At 46.5% G+C, this 18,062-nt stretch overlaps 1 protein-coding gene across 1 annotated transcript; it reads left to right on the top strand.

Annotated features, from left to right (window-relative positions):
• The first annotated feature begins 341 nt into the window (after positions 1 to 341).
• sympk (symplekin) lies at positions 342 to 16,953 on the top strand. The gene is made up of 26 exons (XM_089001888.1): positions 342 to 493; positions 713 to 831; positions 939 to 1,004; positions 2,042 to 2,095; positions 2,169 to 2,242; positions 2,323 to 2,449; positions 3,827 to 4,076; positions 4,923 to 5,093; positions 5,179 to 5,418; positions 5,487 to 5,638; positions 5,717 to 5,867; positions 6,835 to 7,024; positions 7,109 to 7,259; positions 8,594 to 8,829; positions 10,082 to 10,163; positions 10,251 to 10,364; positions 10,446 to 10,593; positions 10,667 to 10,827; positions 11,911 to 12,019; positions 12,088 to 12,188; positions 13,184 to 13,274; positions 13,379 to 13,480; positions 13,569 to 13,756; positions 14,825 to 15,001; positions 15,116 to 15,424; positions 16,577 to 16,953. Exons 2-26 carry the CDS (start codon positions 769 to 771, stop codon positions 16,862 to 16,864), a joined length of 3,795 nt encoding a protein of 1,264 aa, XP_088858014.1. The 5' UTR covers positions 342 to 493; positions 713 to 768; the 3' UTR covers positions 16,865 to 16,953.
• The last annotated feature ends 1,109 nt before the right edge of the window (positions 16,954 to 18,062 follow it).

The following is an 18,062-nucleotide window of genomic DNA, read 5'->3' as shown; positions in this document are numbered from 1 at the left end:
TGAGTTACTTCCGGGTTGAGTGATTATTAGCTAACTCTTAGTGAGCTGGCGAGCTTTCTATCTATTTGAGTTACTTTTGGGTTGAGTGGTCATTAGCTAACTCTTAGCTCGCTAGCTTTCTATCGATTTGAGTTACTTCTGGATTGAGTGATCATTAGCTAGCTAGATAGCTTTCTATCGATTTGAGTTACTTACGGGTTTAATGAACACTGGCGAATGTGGTTGCCGCTGCTCACCCACAGCAAAACGTATCCTGTTACTGCAAAATGACCTTGAGAGTTTTGAAAGTTGCTTATCAATGAAAAGTATTATTATTATTATCTCATCTGAAAATCCTCTCCTGTAATGAGCAACGAATGTCGCTGGGGGGCAGTTGTTGTCTACGCGCTTCTAGTTTCAACCCATGAAGAAGAAAAAGACGGCGGCTCCATACCTGAAGCTGCTTCATTCACAGACTGGCAACCAACTAAGCTTCGTTTTCCTTCAATCTAAGGTATTAAAATTATTAAATACATGTTTCAGAATGCCCGCGTGTTGTTTTAGGGATCCGTGGCTGTTGAATTCTTCCAATTGTATCGCTGTGTTCGCTCGTTAGCATGGCCCTAGTTAGCATGTTAGCAGTAAACACTTCAATTTGTGTCCATTGTCACTTCCGACTCGTGGTTGTCTTTCTTTTAATTCACTCGTGTCTGTTTTATGTGTGTGTCATCAGAATATGGGAAATGTTATTTTCTACGCGTCGTAAATAAAGGAAGCCCGGACGGCATCATGGCGTTCTCCGCGCAAGACGGAGACGCACGCAAAGTCATCGACATGACCACCAGTGAGAAGGTTAACATAACTTTCTCGAACTGTGATTCTCAAGCCACTTTATTGTGCGAAATGTGATTCTAGTGTGGTTTCGACGTCAAAGTGGACTGAAACTGTCTTGCTTTCAGGTGGTGGATCTTTTGAATCAGGCTGCCTTGATTCCCACAGATGTCAAGCTGGCCGTGCTCAAACAGGTCTGTCTGATCATCCTTGAAAACGGAGTCCTATTTCCCTTTAAAAGATTCAATTTTTCACGTTTTAAAAGTAATAATAATAATATACATTTCATTTATAAGCGCCTTTCAAAACTATCAATGACACTTTACACTGTACACCCGCAGAAAAAATATCCTGTGACTGTAAAGTTTACAGTCAAAGGATATTTTTTTCTGCGAGTGAGCAGCGGCAGCCACACGCCCCAGCGTTCACTCAACCAGGAAGTAACAAAACAACAACTAAATAACAAATATGATAGCACAAAGACACAGAGAGTCGTTCATTCTTCAGCACTTGTTCTACCCTCTTTGTGACATGAAGCAGTTCTAGATGAAAGAGGAGAGGATCAAAGCATCCTTTTCAGCAGTGGATCAGGGACGTCATGGTGGAATGTACACGTTTACTACAAGCTAAATGTTGAACGCAAACACGCAGCATCAATTGACGAAACATGTAGCATCCATTGACGAAACATGTAGCATCCATTGGCGAAGAGAGATTGTCTCACATCTTCTGTCCCACATAAATCCGCTTCAATTCCAAGCCGCGACAATTCCGCGGTTCAATTTGGCCCCTTTTTCAGACACAACTGGCTCCTTTTTAAATTTCCCAAATGCATCCCTGATGGTGTTTGCACAAAAGTGTTGCTCGCTGATTTTTTTTTTAAGTGGAGTTTTTTTTTTATCATTAGCACCACCCTAGCCACTCTCGAGGACTTGCACACTGCAAGAATCCAAACCAGGGCATGGAAAATCCTACTGGACCCTCCGCACCCTGCCCATCACCTTTTCCAGCAACTCCCAATGCATGCGCAGCAAATCCAGCAGGAATTTAAACAGCTTCTTCCCCCGTCGCCATGAACTCTCAAAACAGTAACCCAAATAGAACTGTATAGTGCCTCCATTTTTCTGAGGATGATACTAGTGCAGCGTGTTCTACCGGAGACATTCCTTGTGTGGTCTACATACTTGGCAATAAAGATGATTCTGATTTTGTTTTCTGATTCATTTTCCAGGTCCAGGAGCTGATCATCAACAAAGATCCATCCCTCCTTGACAATTTCCTGGACGTAAGGGTGCACATTAGCATGCGTCTGATCATGACGCCATGATGCACTGAAGATTGTTTTCTTCTTCTTTCAGGAGTTAATCGCCTTTCAGACGGACAAATCCATTGAAGTGCGAAAGTTTGTCATCGGCTTTATCGAAGAAGCATGGTGGGTGATTCTGTATTCCAGTCATTGATTGTTTTCCTACTCCTGTTTTTATTTTATTTTCTTTTCTTTGGTTTTTCCAGTAAAAGAGACAATGAGCTGCTCCTCAGGCTCATCGCAAACTTGAACATGCTGCTCAAGGACGAAAGCGTTAACGTGGTGAAGAAAGCTATTCTCACACTCACGCAGATTTACAAAGTGACGCTGCAGGTATGGTTTTGGACCTTCAATTAACACATGCATGCCCTAAATCAGGGGTGTCAAAGTCAAGGCCCGCGGGCCAAATCCGGCCCGCCACAGCATTTTTTTTCGGCCCGCGAAAGCAAATCAAACTTGTTAAATTCCATGATGATTGCTAAAATCTGAGCCAAAATTTCATATTTTTGGATGTCAACCACAATAAAAGTCATTATTCTTGACTTCAGATTTGAAAATGAGTTATTCATTAATTTGCTGTGTGCTCTATATGTAATATTTGAAGGGATTTAAACATTCTAATGGGTTCCCCAAATTCATAACGGCCCTCGAGAGGAAACCATAACTACAATGTGGCCCGCGGCAAAAAATGACTTTGACACCCCTGCCCTAAATGATTTCAAAACAACTCAGGCAAAGTGTAGCCTGGTGAAAATATTTGCATTTTAGCATTTTAGCATTTTAGCGGGTGCAATGCAATTTGATGCAACTACAGTGATACCTCAGCCTACGAACTTAATCGGTTCCCAGAAAGTGTGTGTAAGGTGAAAAGTGTGTCTTCCAAACATTCATTTCCCATAGGAAACCATTGAAATCAGAATAATGCCTTCCCAGGTCCCCATAAAACATACTTTTCTACTAAATAAGCCTTAAAACTACACAAAATATACCTTATTTTGTGTATAATAAATGTGTTATTGTATTGTCATTAAATAAATAAACTGTACTGTATAATAATAATCATCATCATCATCATCATCATTTTATTGACCTTTGTGATGGTCGATGTCGTTGGCTCTTGATGATATCCGAGTGAGGTTGCCGTGCTTGATCGGCAATAATACCCTCACTTACACTGTCCCCTGCGAGCTGCTTTTCATTAATCCAACTCAACAGAAGTTTTTCAACCTCTTCTATTGCCTGAGACCGTTGCTTAGACAACACAGAAACACCCTTAGCCACACGTAGCATTGGTCGACTTAGCATACTGGTACTGGGATGCTAAGTCACACAAACGCACACCTCGTTGGTGTTTTTCGATGATCTCCTTCTTCTGCTCGACCGTCATTTTGTTTTGTGTCCTCTCCGCCTTGACACTAGCCTGTGTTGGGGTCTTTTTCGGTCCCATAATAGCAAAAGTACTCAACTCGATAACAAACCACGACTGCACTCAAAGAATGGGGGTGATGATAACTAGTCTCCCAGGCGGCGTGTGGTTTGGTTCGTCCGCCGAAAAGTACTTTGTCAGCCAAGACTATATGCTCGCGAATTTAATGTTCGTGAGGTGAAAAGTTTGTGAGCTAAGGCGTTTGTAAGCTGAGGTATCACTCAATGATCATCAATGGATCGGTTTGAGACCTTGTTGACAAACACCCCACCCCTTTCCCACAGTGGCTAGTGCGAGCCAAAGTGGTGTCGGAAATGCAGGAGGCCTGCTGGGAGATGATGACGCAGATGAAGGGCGACATCCTGGCTCTGCTGGACTCTGAGAACGATGGCGTGCGCACTCACGCCATCAAATTCACCGAGTCGCTCATCGTCACCCTGTCGCCTCGCGTGCTCGACTCGGATGTGCCCAAGCGCCAGGAGAGTGACATCAGCTTGGACAAAGTACCCAAAGATCACATGTACATCCACTACGGTAGGCAGACAAGAACCCTCGCGGGTCTGGTCTGGTCTGTTTGGTCTGTCTGGTCTGTCTTGTCTCATCTGGTCGGTCTGTCTGTCTGTCTGGTCTGTCTGGTCTTTCTTGTCTGGTCTGGTCTGATTTGTCTTGTCTGGTCCGTCTGGACTGATCGCTCAGGTTTGTCTGGTCTGGTCTGTGTTGTCTTTTCTGGTCATTCTGGTCTGTCTGGACTGGTCAGCCTGGTCTGGTCTGTCTTTTCTGTTCTGGTCAGTCTGGTCTGTCTGGACTGCTCAGCCTGGTTGTCTGGTCTGTCTGGACTGTCAGCCTGGTCTGGTTTGTCTGTCTATGGTCTGGTCTGTCTGGTATGTGGTCTGTCTTGTCTGTTCTGGTGAGTCTGGTCTGGTCAGTCTGGTCTGGTCAAGTATTTCTGATCGGATCTGGTCTGTCTTGTCTGTTCTGGTTTGTCTGGTCTGTCTGTCTTGTCTGGTCTGGTCGGTTTCGTCTGGTCTGTCTGTTTACCGTCCATCCATTCACTTATTTATTTATTTGATGTATGATTTATTTGTTTGTTGTAATTGTTTTTGCATTCTTGAAAGTTTTTTATTCTCATTTGTGTCAATTATTTGCGGATGTTCTTCACCAAGTCATACTTCCCCAGTGCATCCGTCCGTCTGTCCGTCCGTCATGGATATAGAGCAGTCAAAGAATGAAATTGGCTCCCATTCATGACTTCCTGGTTAATTGTGGAAGCTTAGCTCCGATATATGGCTAGCATAGTTTTTTTTTCAAGGTTTTTTGAGCGTTTAGAATTATGCGTGAATTCTTAATTGATTAATCCTATGCGGGCGATTTCCTGTGTAGATGTTTTGTGCGAGGAGGGCAAATCGGCTCTGGACAAGCTGCTGAAGTTCATGGCGCATCCGGCCATTTCCAGCATCAACCTGACCACCGCCCTGGGCTCCCTGGCCACCATCGCCCGCCAGAGACCCGTCTTCATGTCCAAGGTGGTTCAGGCGTACGAGACCTTACACGGTGAGTCAGGAAGCGGCCGACATTGACCCTCCAGTTCCATTTCCGAGCCGTGAAATGAAACGTTTTGCTTTTTCGTTCCTTGAAGCGAATCTTCCGCCAACCTTGGCCAAGTCGCAGGTGAGCAGCGTGCGAAAGAACCTGAAGCTGCACCTGGTTGCGGTGCTCAAGCATCCGTCCAGTCTGGAGTTCCAGGGCCAGATCGGCACCTTGCTGCTGGACCTTGGCATGCCCCAGAGCGAGATCACACGCTGCACGCCGCCGCCGAGGGAGCAGCGCAAGAGGTCGCGGCACGAGCAGTACGCCGACGGCAAGAAGGTCAAGTTGGGTGAGCGCCCGCCGGAGGTCCCCGTTGCGTCCCTCGCCGCCCTCCTGACTTTGCCGCCGTGCGTTCAGAGCAAACCCTGATGGAAGACGACGAGGACAAGGAGGAGCCGGTTCCTCACTCCGCCCCCAAGCCCGCTCCGATTCCGGCCGCGCAGTCGGCCATCGACCTGACCGCCGACTTCCTGCGCCCGCTCCTCAACGCCGAGAACGTCGCCAATTTGGTGAGCCACCACAGGGGGGGGGGGGACGAGCGCGCTATTAGCGTGGCGTTTTGGGCTAACGCTAGTCTCTCTGCGCAGGTGCTGATCAGCATGGTGTATCTGCCAGACACCATGCCGGCATCCTTCCAGGCCACGTACACGCCCGTGGAGTCGGCCGGCACCGATGCCCAAATCAAGCATTTGGCCCGCCTGATGGCCACGCAGATGACCGCCGCTGGGATCGGCCCAGGTCGGTCCTTTGTAAGGGATTAGCCAGATAGCTGAATAGAAAGAGAGCTACTAGCTAGCTCAATCGCTGGCTATCTCACTATCTAGCTCGTTAGATGAACATGCAATATCACAAGTTTGATTTGCCGCGGCCCGTATAAAATGATGTGGTGGGCCAGATTTGGCCCCCTGGTCTTGACTTTGACACCTGTGATGTAAGGGATTAGCCAGCTAGCTAAATAGAAAGAGAACTAGCTAGCCAGCTAGCTCGATCGATGAACATGACATTATCCCAAATATGATTTGCTTTGGCGGGCCCAATAAAATGATGTGGTGGGCCACATTTGGCCCCTAGGCCTTGACTTTGACACCAGTTATGTAAGGGATTAGCCAGTTAGCTAAATAGAAAGAGAGCTATCTAGCTAGCTACCTAGCTCGATCGATGAGCATGGAATTTCCTAAATTTGATTTGCTTTGACGCGCCCAATAAAATGATGTGGTGGGCCAGATTTGGCCCCTGGGCCTTGACTTTGACACCAGTTATGTAAGGGATTAGCCAGTTAGCTAAATAGAAACAGAACTAGCTAGCTACCTAGCTCGATCGATGAGCATGGAATTTCCCAAATTTGATTTGCTTTGACGGGCCCAATAAAATGATGTGGTGGGCCACATTTGGCCCCTGGGCCTTGACTTTGACACCAGTTATGTAAGGGATTAGCCAGTTAGCTAAATAGAAAGAGAGCTAGCAAGCTAAATAGAAAGAGAGCTAGCTAGCTAGCTCAATCGACGAGCATGAAATTTCACAAGTTTGATTTGCTTTGGTGGGCCGAATAAAATGATGTGGCGGGCCACGTTTGGCCCCCAGGCCTCTACTTGGACACCCGCGAGCTACGGTCTATTATCATATCAGATTTGATTTTTAATCCGAATGACGAGTGCCCTTTGGACACCCTGGGAATTGTTTGTTTTTGTTTTTACTCTGTGGACAGGACTGGAGGAGTGCAAAGCCAGAGAGAAGGAGCACCCCCAAGCCGAGGAGCCGGGCATCAAGGACCCTCTGATCAAGCGCAAAGAGATGGTGGGCCAGGCCATCTCGGTGGTGGGGGGCTTCCCGGAAAAAGAAAAGGCCCCCACCGTCAAGAGGCTCCCCGAGCCCATCCTTCCGTCGGCGCAAACCAAGTCAGGATCGCCGCCGACGATATCACATGTCCACCGAAACGCGTCCTGAGGAGCGTTTTTGCCCCCTCCCCCCCATTGCCCCAGATTGGCGGGAATGACCGGCAGGAAGAAAGTCTTCCGCTTGGCCGACGTGATCCAGCCCTTATCCGAGACGCAGATGGAACGCTTAACGTCCAAGACCGTCAAGCGCATCCTGCACTCGGAAAAGATCATCACTCAAAGTGGCATGTCCCATGTAAGCCGAGGGCCGCCGGGGGGGGGGGACTCTGGAGGACGAGAAATCCCCTCACATTGTCAAAGATGCATCAATCATGCCTATAATAATCATAATAATAATAATAATCATCATCATCATCATCATCATCATAATAATACATTTCATTTCTAAGCACCTTTCAAAACTCAAGGTCACTTTACAGTTCAAATAGATAGCAAGCTAGCTAGCTAGCGAATAGAGAGCGACTAGCTAGTGAATAGATAGCTAAGAGCTAGAGAATAGATAGCAAATAGATACCTAATAGCGAGCGAATAGATAGCTATCCGACGTAAAAGCTTGGCCAAAACAAACATGTGGATCAAACCTCTAAAGATGGAGGACACTGATTTGCTGTGGCGACCCCTTGAAGGGAAAAGCCGAAATGAAAAGATAGCTATTAACTAGCGAATAGATAGCTATTAGCTATCGAATATGTATCTATTAGCTAGCGAATAGATAGCTAATAGCTAGAGAATAGATAGCTAATAGCTAGCTATTAGCTAGTGAATAGATAGCTATTAGCTAGCGAATAGATAGCTATTAGTTAGTGAAGAGACAGCTAATAGCTAGTGAATAGATAGCTATTAGCTAGCGAATAGATAGCTATTAGCTAGCGAATAGATAGGCTAGCGAATAGTAAAATACAGGAGCTGCCACTCTCGCGGCGCCATCTTGAAGTCAAAAATACAAAGAAAAACCTAAATGACAAATAATATGACAAAAGACACAGTCATTCATTCTTCGGCACTTGCTGTGTCCTCTTTGTGACATGAAGCAGTTCCAGATGAAAGAGGAGAGGATCAAAGATCAGGTTGGTTCGGATGTCACGATGGTATGGCGCCTGACTGAAATTTTGAAAGGTGCTTATAAATGAAATGTATTATTATTATTATTATTATTATTTGCTAGCTATTTGCTTTCTATTAGCTCTGGCTGGCTAGCTAGCTATCTGGCTGGTTAGCTAGCTATATATTCACTATCTAGCTGGCTGGCTATCTAGCGAGCTATCTATTAGCTAGCTAGCTAACTTTCTATCTATTTGGGTTAGTTCCGGGTTGAGTGTGGCTGCCACTGCTCACCAATAGAAAAACCCATCCTGTGACTGTAAAGTGACCTTGAAAGGCGCTTATAAGTGAAATGTATTATTAGTATTAGTATTATTATTATTCTTATCATTTGCTAGCTATTTGCTACCTATTAGCTCTGGCTGCTAGCTAGCTATCTGGCTAGCGATCCATTCACTATCTAGCTGGCTGGCTATCTAACTAGGTATCTGTTGGCTATCGATTGGTATTTGTTTTTGTGATCGTCAGGTGCGCGTGAAGCTCCTCTCCAAGCTGGTGACGCAGTTTGAGGGCATCATGAAAGAGGACGTCCTGCGCTTCATTTTGGAGGACATCCGCAGCCGTAGCGAGTTAGCCTTCTCGCTGCTCTACCAGGAGTACAACACGTACCTTAGCCAGCTGCCATCGGGACTGCTGGACAGCTACGACCAGTGTTTGTATACGCTGCTCTCCGGACTGCAGGAGAAGCCCGAGCAGAAGGATGGGTGAGGACCTCTTCCACGCCCCCCCTGTAACGCGATTGAGCTAGCTTGCAATTGAGCTTGCTAGCGATTGAGCTAGCTAGCGATTGAGCTAGCTTGCGATCGAGCTAGTTCTCTTTCTATTCAGTGAGATGGCCCCCCTGTAACGCGATTGAGCTATCTAGCGATTGAGCTAGCTTGCGATTCAGCTAGTTCTCTTTCTATTCAGTTAGCTGGCTAATCCCTTACTTCACAGGTGTCAAAGTCAAGGCCCGGGGCCAAATCGGGCCCACCGCATTGTTTTATTCGGTCCGCTAACGCAAATCAAACTTGTGAAATTCCATGCTCATTCATCGCCCTTGGTTGCTAGCTAGCTAGCTCTCTTTCTATTCAGTTAGCTGGCTCATCCCTTACATCATATGCGTCAAAGTCAAGGCCGGGGGGCCAAATCGGGCCCACCGCATTGTTTTATTCGGTCCGCTAAAGCAAATCAAACTTGTGAAATTCCATGCTCATCTATCGCAGTCGGGGTTAAAAGAACTCACGCTCTTCCACAATGTTCACTTTGAAGCAATCTCGTTTTTTGGTTTGAGGGTGAGAACTCTTCAGGGTTGTTCAGATTTTGCCGCATGGGCCGGCAAAAAAAGAACTGGCGGAAAGGGTGGTGTCCAGGGTGTGGAGGGTCCAGTAGGATTTTTCAGTGCCCTTGTCTTGGTTTACATGTTTTTGTTCTTTTTTACCCCTGCTTGGGCCGGCCAAATCTCCAAAAACCTGCCGGAAAAGGTGGTGAGCAGGGTGCAGAGGGTCCGGTAGGATTTTCAGTGCCCTTGCCTTGGTTGTGTTTTGTTTTTTTTCCCCCTGCTTGGGCCGGTTAAATCCCCCAAAAAAACTACCGGAAAAGGTGTTGACCAGGGTGCGGAGGGTCCGGTAGGATTTTCAGTGCCCTTGTCTTGGTTGACACGTTTTTTGTTTTGTGTTTTATTTCCTGCTTGGGCCGGCCAAATCCAGCACACCTGCGGGAAAAGGTGGTGGGCAGTGTGCGGAGGGTCCGGTAGGGTTTTCAGTGCCCTTGTCTTGGTTGACATGTTTTTTTTTTTTTTTTTTTTTTTTTTCTGATCGTCCACAAACCCAAAGGCTGATATTCATGGATTGAATGGTGCAAAGGTTTTGTTGTTGATGTTTCTTCTCTCATTCTTGTGAATTAATTTTGTTTTCAAATGGAGAAAAAGAAAAGTCAAGCGGGCGTCGCCGACTAACATTTGTCGTCACTTGTCAGACTGTTCACCAAACTGGTCCTGGAGGCTCCCATCATCACCGAGTCGGCGCTGGAAGTCATTCGGCGTTACTGCGAGGACGAGGTGAGTCCACGGCGGCAAGATGGCGGACGACGCGTCGAGCGCGGCGCTCAGCGGTTGCGCGTTTTTTTTTTTCCTCTGTCGCTGCAGTCACGGGTGTATTTGGGCATGACCACGCTGAAGGAACTCATCGTCAAGCGGCCTTCCAGGCAGTTCCAGTACCTTCACGTGCTCCTGGATCTCAGCTCCCATGAGAAAGAGAAGGTTGGTAAATCCATTTCCAAATTCCAAGTCCAGCGTCGGATTCGTTTTTTTTTTCTTCAATCGTTTGGGACCTCTTTTCAGGTGCGCTCCATGGCCTTGGCTTTTCTCAAGCGGATGTACGAGAAAAACCACCTGCGGGACTACATTGAGAAGTTTGCCCTCAACTACATGCAACTCCTGGTCCACCCCAACCCCCCGTCGCTACTCTTTGGAGCCGACAAAGACACAGGTTGGGACCCGCCGGCCTCCGCCAATCCGGAAGCTCAACCCGGTTAACGGCGCCGCCTTTTCTTTGCTGGCAGAGGTGGCGTCCCCCTGGACCGAAGAGACGGTGCGCCAGTGTCTCTTCCTCTACTTGTCTCTGTTGCCGTTGAACCACAAGCTGGTGCACGAGCTGGCGTCCGTCTACACCGAAGCCATCGCCGACATCAAGCGTAGCGTGCTACGAGCCATCGAGCTCCCCGTAAGTCAGAGCGCTTTTTTTTTTTCAGTCCCCGCAAGTGTATCACGAATCCGCAAACGCTCGGCGGGTTTGCCCCCAACAGTGATGATACGCTTTGCGCCACGGGTGTCAAAGTCAAGGCCCGGGGGTGAAATTGGGCCCACCGCGTCACGTTTTTCGGCCCGCTAAAGCAAATCAAACTTGTGAAATTTAATTGTCATTCATCGCGCTAGGTAGCTAGCGATTATTTAGCTATCGATTGAGCTAGGTAGTGTTTGATCTAGCTAGCAATTGAGCTGGCTAGCTATTGCGCTAGCGATCGATCAAGCTAGCTCTCTTTCTATTCAGTTAGCTGGCTAATCCCTTACATCACAGGTGTAAAAGTCAATGCCTGGGGGGCAAATTTTAGGTAGCTAGCTAGGGATTGAGCTAGCCAGGTAACTAGCTAGGGATTGAGCTAACCAGGTAGCCAGCTAGGGATTGAGCTAGCCAGGTAGCTAGCTAGGGATTGAGCTAACCAGGTAGCTAGCTAGGGATTGAGCTAGCCAGGTAGCCAGCTAGGGATTGAGCTAGCCAGCTAGGGATTGAGGTAGCTAGCTAGGGATTGAGCTAGCCAGGTAGCCAGCTAGGGATTGAACTCGCCAGGTAGCTAGCTAGGGATTGAGCCCATTCCATGCTCATTAATTTAACCTGATAGCGAGCAGGCTAGTAAGCTCTCTTTCTATTCAGTTATCTAGCTAATTCCTTACATCACAGGCGTTAAAGTCAAGGCCCGGGGGCCAAATTGGGCCCGCTGCATCATTTTATTCGGCCCGCTAAAGCAAATCCAACTTGTGAAATTCCATGCTGCTTGCTAAAGTCTGATGCCAAATTTCGTATTTTTGGACGTAAACCACAATAATAGTCATTATTTTTTACTTCAGATTTGAAAATTACTTATTTGTTAATTTGTTTTGCGCTGTATATGTCATATGTGGAGAGGATAAAACCTAATGACTTCCCCAAATTCATAACGGCCCCACACACGAGGGTAAACGGGAACGACAATGCATCCCGCGCGAGCCATAAAATGACTTTTGACACCCCGTCCGATCTGCGCAACAGATCCGCGGAATGGGCATGAACTCCCCCGAGCTTCTACTTCTGGTGGAAAACTGCCCCAAGGGGGCAGAGACGTTGGTAACCCGCTGCCTGCACATCTTGACGGACAAAGGTAAGCCCGTGACGTTTGGATCGGTACTGGGACTGGATAACGTCTGCCCCCCCTTTCCCGCCACGCAGTGCCTCCATCCCCGGAGCTGGTGGAGCGGGTGCGGGACCTTTACCACAAGCGCGTGGCGGATGTCCGCTTCCTCATCCCGGTCATCAACGGCCTTGAAAAGGTAACGCCGCTCAAGGTCGCTTTATAAGTAAGGGTGAGCAGCGGTAGCCAGTAGCGGGCTACCTTGTTCACTCAATCCGTAAGTAACCCAAATAGATAGAAAGCTAGCTAGCTAGCTAGCCAATTGATAGCCAACAAATACCTCGCTACATAGCCAGCCAGCTAGATAGTGAATTGATAGCTAGTTTGCTAGCCAGCCATATAGCTAGCTAGCTAGCCAGAGCTAATAGATAGCAAATGCATTCCATTTATAGGCGCCTTTCAAAACTCAACCTGGAACAAGTCGAATAGATAGAAAGGTGACTAGCTAGCTAATAGATCGCTAGCTAGCCATGTAGCTAATAAATAGCTAACTAGATAGCCAGTTGGCTCGCCAATAGATAGCAAATATTATAATACATAATATAGAATATAATATATCACAACTACGGCCAATTTATGACGCTATGGTTGAGATGTTATTTGAGCTGTGTTGCTCACCAATTATTAGTATTATTATTATTATCATTTGCTAGCTGTTTGATACCTATTAGCTCTCGCTGGACAGCTAACTATTTGGTTAGCTAACTAGATAGCTATCTATTCACTAGCTGGCTGGCTATCTAGCTAGGTATCTGTTGACTATCGATTGGCTAGGTAGCTAGCTTTCTATCTATTTGAATTACTTCTGGGTTGAGTGAACGCTGGCGTGTGTGGCTGCCGCTGCTCACCCACAGAAAAACTGATCCTGTGACTGTAAAGTGACCTTGAGAGTTTTGAAAGGCGATTATAACTGAAATGTATTATTATTATTATTATTTTAAGTATCTATTTGCTGTCTTTTAGCTAGCTAGCTGGCTATCTGGCTGGCTATCTAGCTGGTTGTCTAGCTAGCCACCTAGATGGCTACTTAGCTGGCTATCTATTAACTATCTAGCGGGCTAGCTAGCTAGCTATTAGCTAGCTGGCTGTTTAAGTCGCAACTGTAACTTTTTGGGCTTCGTTTGTGTGCGCAAGAACGAAGTGGTCCAGGCGCTTCCCAAGCTGATCAAACTCAACCCAATCGTGGTCAAGGAGGTCTTCAACCGGCTCCTGGGCACCCAGCACAGTAAGAGCTTCTTCTCATGGGGTGGGAGGAAGACCCCGTTCGCAACAGACAGCGGCTTAGATGTCTCCTTGGGTCTTTTTTTTTGTGTGTGTGCTCTCCTCCAGGTGAGGGAAGCTCGTCGGTGTCGCCTCTGACGCCGGGAGATCTACTCATCGCCTTGCATAACATCGACTCGGTCAAATGCGACATGAAGTCCATCATTAAAGGTGACGAGTTCAAGGCACACCAAAACCCCTCCTTCCACGTTTCTCAACCCCCTTCCCCGTTTTTTTCTTTCCTTTTCTCCACTCGTAGCCACCAACCTATGCTTCGGCGAGAAGAACGTGTACACGTCGGAGGTTCTGGCGGTGGTGATGCAGCAGCTAATGGAGCAGAGCCCCCTTCCCATCCTACTGATGAGGACCGTCATCCAGTCGCTCACCATGTACCCACGACTCTGCGGCTTCGTTATGAACATCCTGGCCAGGCTCATCGTCAAGCAGGTCAAGCAGCTTATGAACTTTTTTGGTTTACGAACATTACATTTCTGAAATTTTTACCTTGGAACTTTTTTGGTACACGGAGCTACGTCAGAGTGATGTGTCGTTCGCAAACGACTGTTTTTGTCCTCTATTCCCCGCCCCCAGTCTTCGGTTAAAGCCACGTGATTGGTCAAGAACGCAGCAGTGAGGGGGGCGGTGGTTTAAACATTAAAGACACAGGCAGACGACAGTGAGAGAGTTTCAACTTTGATAGTTTGATAGCAGAGTGTAGACTGCAAGGTTAAAATAATCATAATACATTACATTTTAAGCGCCTTTCAAAGCCCTCAAGGACACTTTACAGTCACAGACAAGCATAGGTACTATCATAAATAAAATAATATATAAAATATAAATATAAATAATATATAAAATATTATATCCCATCAATCGGGCTGCACAAACAACCCGCACAAGCCATCTGTACACTTGATGCAAAAAGCTATCAACCCAGCTAAACAGAACACAGTTGATGAGGAACAAGGTAAAATTATCGCAGAGAAAGCACCTACAAGCGATCATTCCTCAAGATGGTGAAAGAAGGCTACGTTCTTCATCTATATATGTGTTTGTTTGTTTGTTTATATAGTTAACATCCGACTTACGACCAGCCCGACTTACGACCACCCATACTTGCCACCACGGCCTCCATACCCTATTTTTAGCATTTTAAGAAGGGGGGGGGGGGGTTGCGAGTCATTTAGCCTCCGAGTCTCTATTCAACATTTTGAATTGATTTCGACTTACGACCATTTCAACTTACGACCGTTTGGTCAGAACGGAACTTGGTCGTAAGTCGGATGTTACCTGTATATATAAAACAGTATGTGTGCATGTTTCTCCCCCACCCCACCCCCATCATCCCTGATTTTGGAACGAACCGAATGAGATAGCCCCGCCCTTGTCCTTATTTGGTCAAAGTCACATGACTGCACCTCAGGTCACTTCCTGTTGCTTAGCCAGTGAGCGGAGCGGAACATACAACTGTCAGGTCACATGACATCATTGTGTGTCCCCCCCCCACCGTAGGTGTGGAAGTACCCCAAGGTGTGGGAGGGCTTCGTCAAATGCTGCCAGAGAACCAAACCTCAGTCCTTCAGCGTCCTCCTGCAGCTGCCTCACGCGCAGCTCGCCGCCGTCTTTGAACGTTGCCCGGAGATCAGGGAACCCCTCCTCCATCACGTCCGATCCTTCACGCCGCATCAGGCAAGTGTCGTCCACGTCCGAAAACGAAACGGGGCGGTATACACCCTGGACTGGTCGCCAACCGAAGACCGATTGTCCTGTTTTCTGAGTATTTCTCGTGGTTGTATCCGACAGCAAGCTCACATCCCAGCCTCCGTCATGGCGGTTCTGGAAGCCACCAAAAAAGCCGAAGTCAAGCCGGCGGAGCCCGTCAAGAAGGACCTGCCCCAAACGGAGAAAGCCCCTCCGTCTACAGTTGCCGAAGAAGCGCCAGTTCAAGTCCAACGGCAGGAAACTAGCGCCATCACCGCTCATGTGGTGGAGAAGCAGGTGGAGGAAGCAGAAGAAGAAGAAGAAGAGGAGGAGGAGGAGGAGCAGCAACCCATGGAGCAGGAGCAAGCGGATCTCGCCAAATCCGAGGAGATCGCCAACGTCCCCTTGGAGGTAAAATCTGCTAACGTGGCTACAAAAGCGATGAACGGCAAAAAGACGAAAACCACTTGGGCCGTTTTTCGGCAAATGCAATAATAATAACAATAATAATCATCATCATTATTATTATTATTATTATTATTATTATATTGTAATAATAATAATACACGTCATTTAGAAGCGTCTTTCAAAACTCAAGGTCACTTTACACTCACTGGATCAGTTTTTCTGTGGGTGAGCAGCGGCAGCCACACGCGCCAGCCTTCACTCAACCCGGAAGTAACTCAAATAGATAGAAAGCTAGATATCTAGCCAATCGATAGCCAACAGATATAGATAGCCAGGCAGCTAGATGGTAAATAGCCAGCTAGCTATTAAACAGCATATAGATAATAATGATAATACATTTCATTTATTACCGCCTTTCAAAACTCTCAAGGTCACTTTACAGTCACAGGATGAGTTTTTCTTTGGGTGAGCAGCGGCAGCCACACACGCCAGCGTTCACTCAACCCGCTCATAGAAAGCTAACTAGCCAGCAAATAGATAGCTATTAGCTAGCCAGCCAGATAGCTAATATGCAGCAAATAGCTAGCGAGCTAGGTAGCCAGTGAGATAGCCAGCTAGATAGCTAATAGACTCGCTCGGCGATATGCTTCATGTCACCTAAAAGGACCACAAGTGTCCCCCAATAAACACGGTGACCAACCGTTTCTAGTGTGTCTGCTTGCTTCTGTTGCTGTTGCAATATCACAACTTCCAAGATGGACAAACCCAGAGCTCCTTGAGACACTTTATGCAAAAAGCTATCCATTCCATCAAGCTATCAACGACCATCACAAAGGTAAATAAAACAACTTTATTATACAGTACAGTTTATTTCTTTAATTACAATACAATAGCATATTTATAATATAAAAAATAAGGTATATTTTGTGTAGTTTTAAGGCTTATTTAGTTGAAAATTACGTTTTATGGGGACCTGGGAACGGATTATTCTCATTTTAATGGTTTCCTATGGGAAATTAATGTTTGGAATACACACTTTTCGCCTTACACACACTTTCTGAGAACCAATTAAGTTCGTAAACTAAGGTATCACTGTATTTTTAATTCACATGATGGCGCAAGTTGACCCGCTTTGCCCATTTTAATGTCCCATAGGTGGAGATGGCGACGCCTGATGAAACACCCGAAGGTGAATCGGAACCTCAAGCGGAACCAGAACCCGACCCTGTCCTTGCACCTGAATCCGAACTTGAACAGCAACCGGAACCGGAGCCTGAGCTTCAGCCGGATAGTGACCCGCAAGGCCAACCCGAGCCGGAAACCGAACCCACCGAGGAGCCCATGGAGACCTCGGAAGCGCCGCCGTCGGATTCTCAGGAGACACCGAAAGAGGACGAGGACGTCGTTCAGGACATTGGGAACGGCAGTGACGGGGCGGACTGAAGCGCACCGTAATCACTTTTCTCCTGCATCTTCCTTTTGTATTTCCTCGCGTTGCTCACAGCGGTCGACAATAAATGAGCAAAACAACACGCGATGTTCTCCTTTTTTGACATGACGCAGCAGCGCCACTGTGACAGAGGGTTTTTCTCCATTTAAGCGCCATCTTTTTGCACCCCCGGCCTTTCCATATTTACATTTGCAATGTGTTAATAATAATACATTTCATTTCTAAGCACCTTTCAAAACTCTCAAGGTCACTTTACAGTCACAGGATAAGTTTTTCTGTGGGCAGCCACACGCGCCAGAACTGAAATAGATCGAAAGCTAGCTAGCTAGCTAATACATAGCTAATACAGTAGATAGCTAACTAGACAGCTAATCCTGTAGATAGCGAGGTAGATAGCCAGATAGCTAGCTAAATAGCTAAGAGATAGACAGCTAGTTAATTTGTAAATTTTAATCCGGCATTGTTAGCGTTAGCTAATAATCACTCAACCTGATAGGAACTCAAATAGATAGAAGGCTAGCTAGCTAACAGTTAACTAATAATCACTCAACACGGAAGTAACTCAAATAGAACGCTAGCTAGCTAAGAGTTATCTAATAATCACTCAATCCGGAAGTAACTCAACTAGATAGAAAGCTCGCTAAGATTGAGCTAATAATCACTCAACCTGGAAGTAACTCAAATAGATAGAAAGCTAGCTAGCTAAGAGTTATCTAATAATCACTCACCTCGGAAGTAACTCAAATAGATAGAAAGCTAGCTAGCTCGGTAAGAGTTAGCTAATAATCACTCAACCCGGAAGTAACTCAAATAGATAGAAAGCTAGCTAGCTAGCTAAGAGTTATCTAATAATCACTCAACTAGATAGACATCTAGCTGAACGTCAAAATATTGAAAGCTTGGTAGCTAGCCAGCGAGATAGCTAGCTAATAGCCAGCTAGCTAGATAGCCAGCTAGCTAGCCAGATAACTAATAGACAGCAAATACATAGCTAGCAAGCTCAGTAATGTATTAATTTATGTATTTTGGTTGTCATTTTTCAGAGTTAGAACCGTGAAAATCACCCGTCAACCATACTTGGATTCCCAAAGTAACGAAACATTCCCCTTTTGACAGCGTGACACAGTTAGCGGCGACATGCAGGCCATTTTGATGATGATGCCTGGAAATGCACTTTTTTTCTCTGACTTT

The sequence above is a fragment of the Hippocampus bargibanti genome, linkage group LG08, assembly GCF_051943395.1.
Source record: "Hippocampus bargibanti isolate YZ-2025 linkage group LG08, ASM5194339v1, whole genome shotgun sequence".
NCBI classification, from domain to species: domain Eukaryota; kingdom Metazoa; phylum Chordata; class Actinopteri; order Syngnathiformes; family Syngnathidae; genus Hippocampus; species Hippocampus bargibanti.
The sequence above is the reverse complement of the archived record's forward strand: the minus strand, read 5'-3'. Positions and strand labels throughout refer to the sequence as shown.

Bases quoted from the DNA above. Each gene is read 5' to 3' on its own strand.
- sympk (XM_089001888.1), top strand. From the start codon at position 769: ATGGCGTTCTCCGCGCAAGACGGAGACGCACGCAAAGTCATCGACATG. The intron at 5,639-5,716 runs GTGAGCCACCAC...CTCTCTGCGCAG, and splicing joins CCGAGAACGTCGCCAATTTG to GTGCTGATCAGCATGGTGTA. The intron at 5,868-6,834 runs GTCGGTCCTTTG...CTCTGTGGACAG, and splicing joins CGCCGCTGGGATCGGCCCAG to GACTGGAGGAGTGCAAAGCC.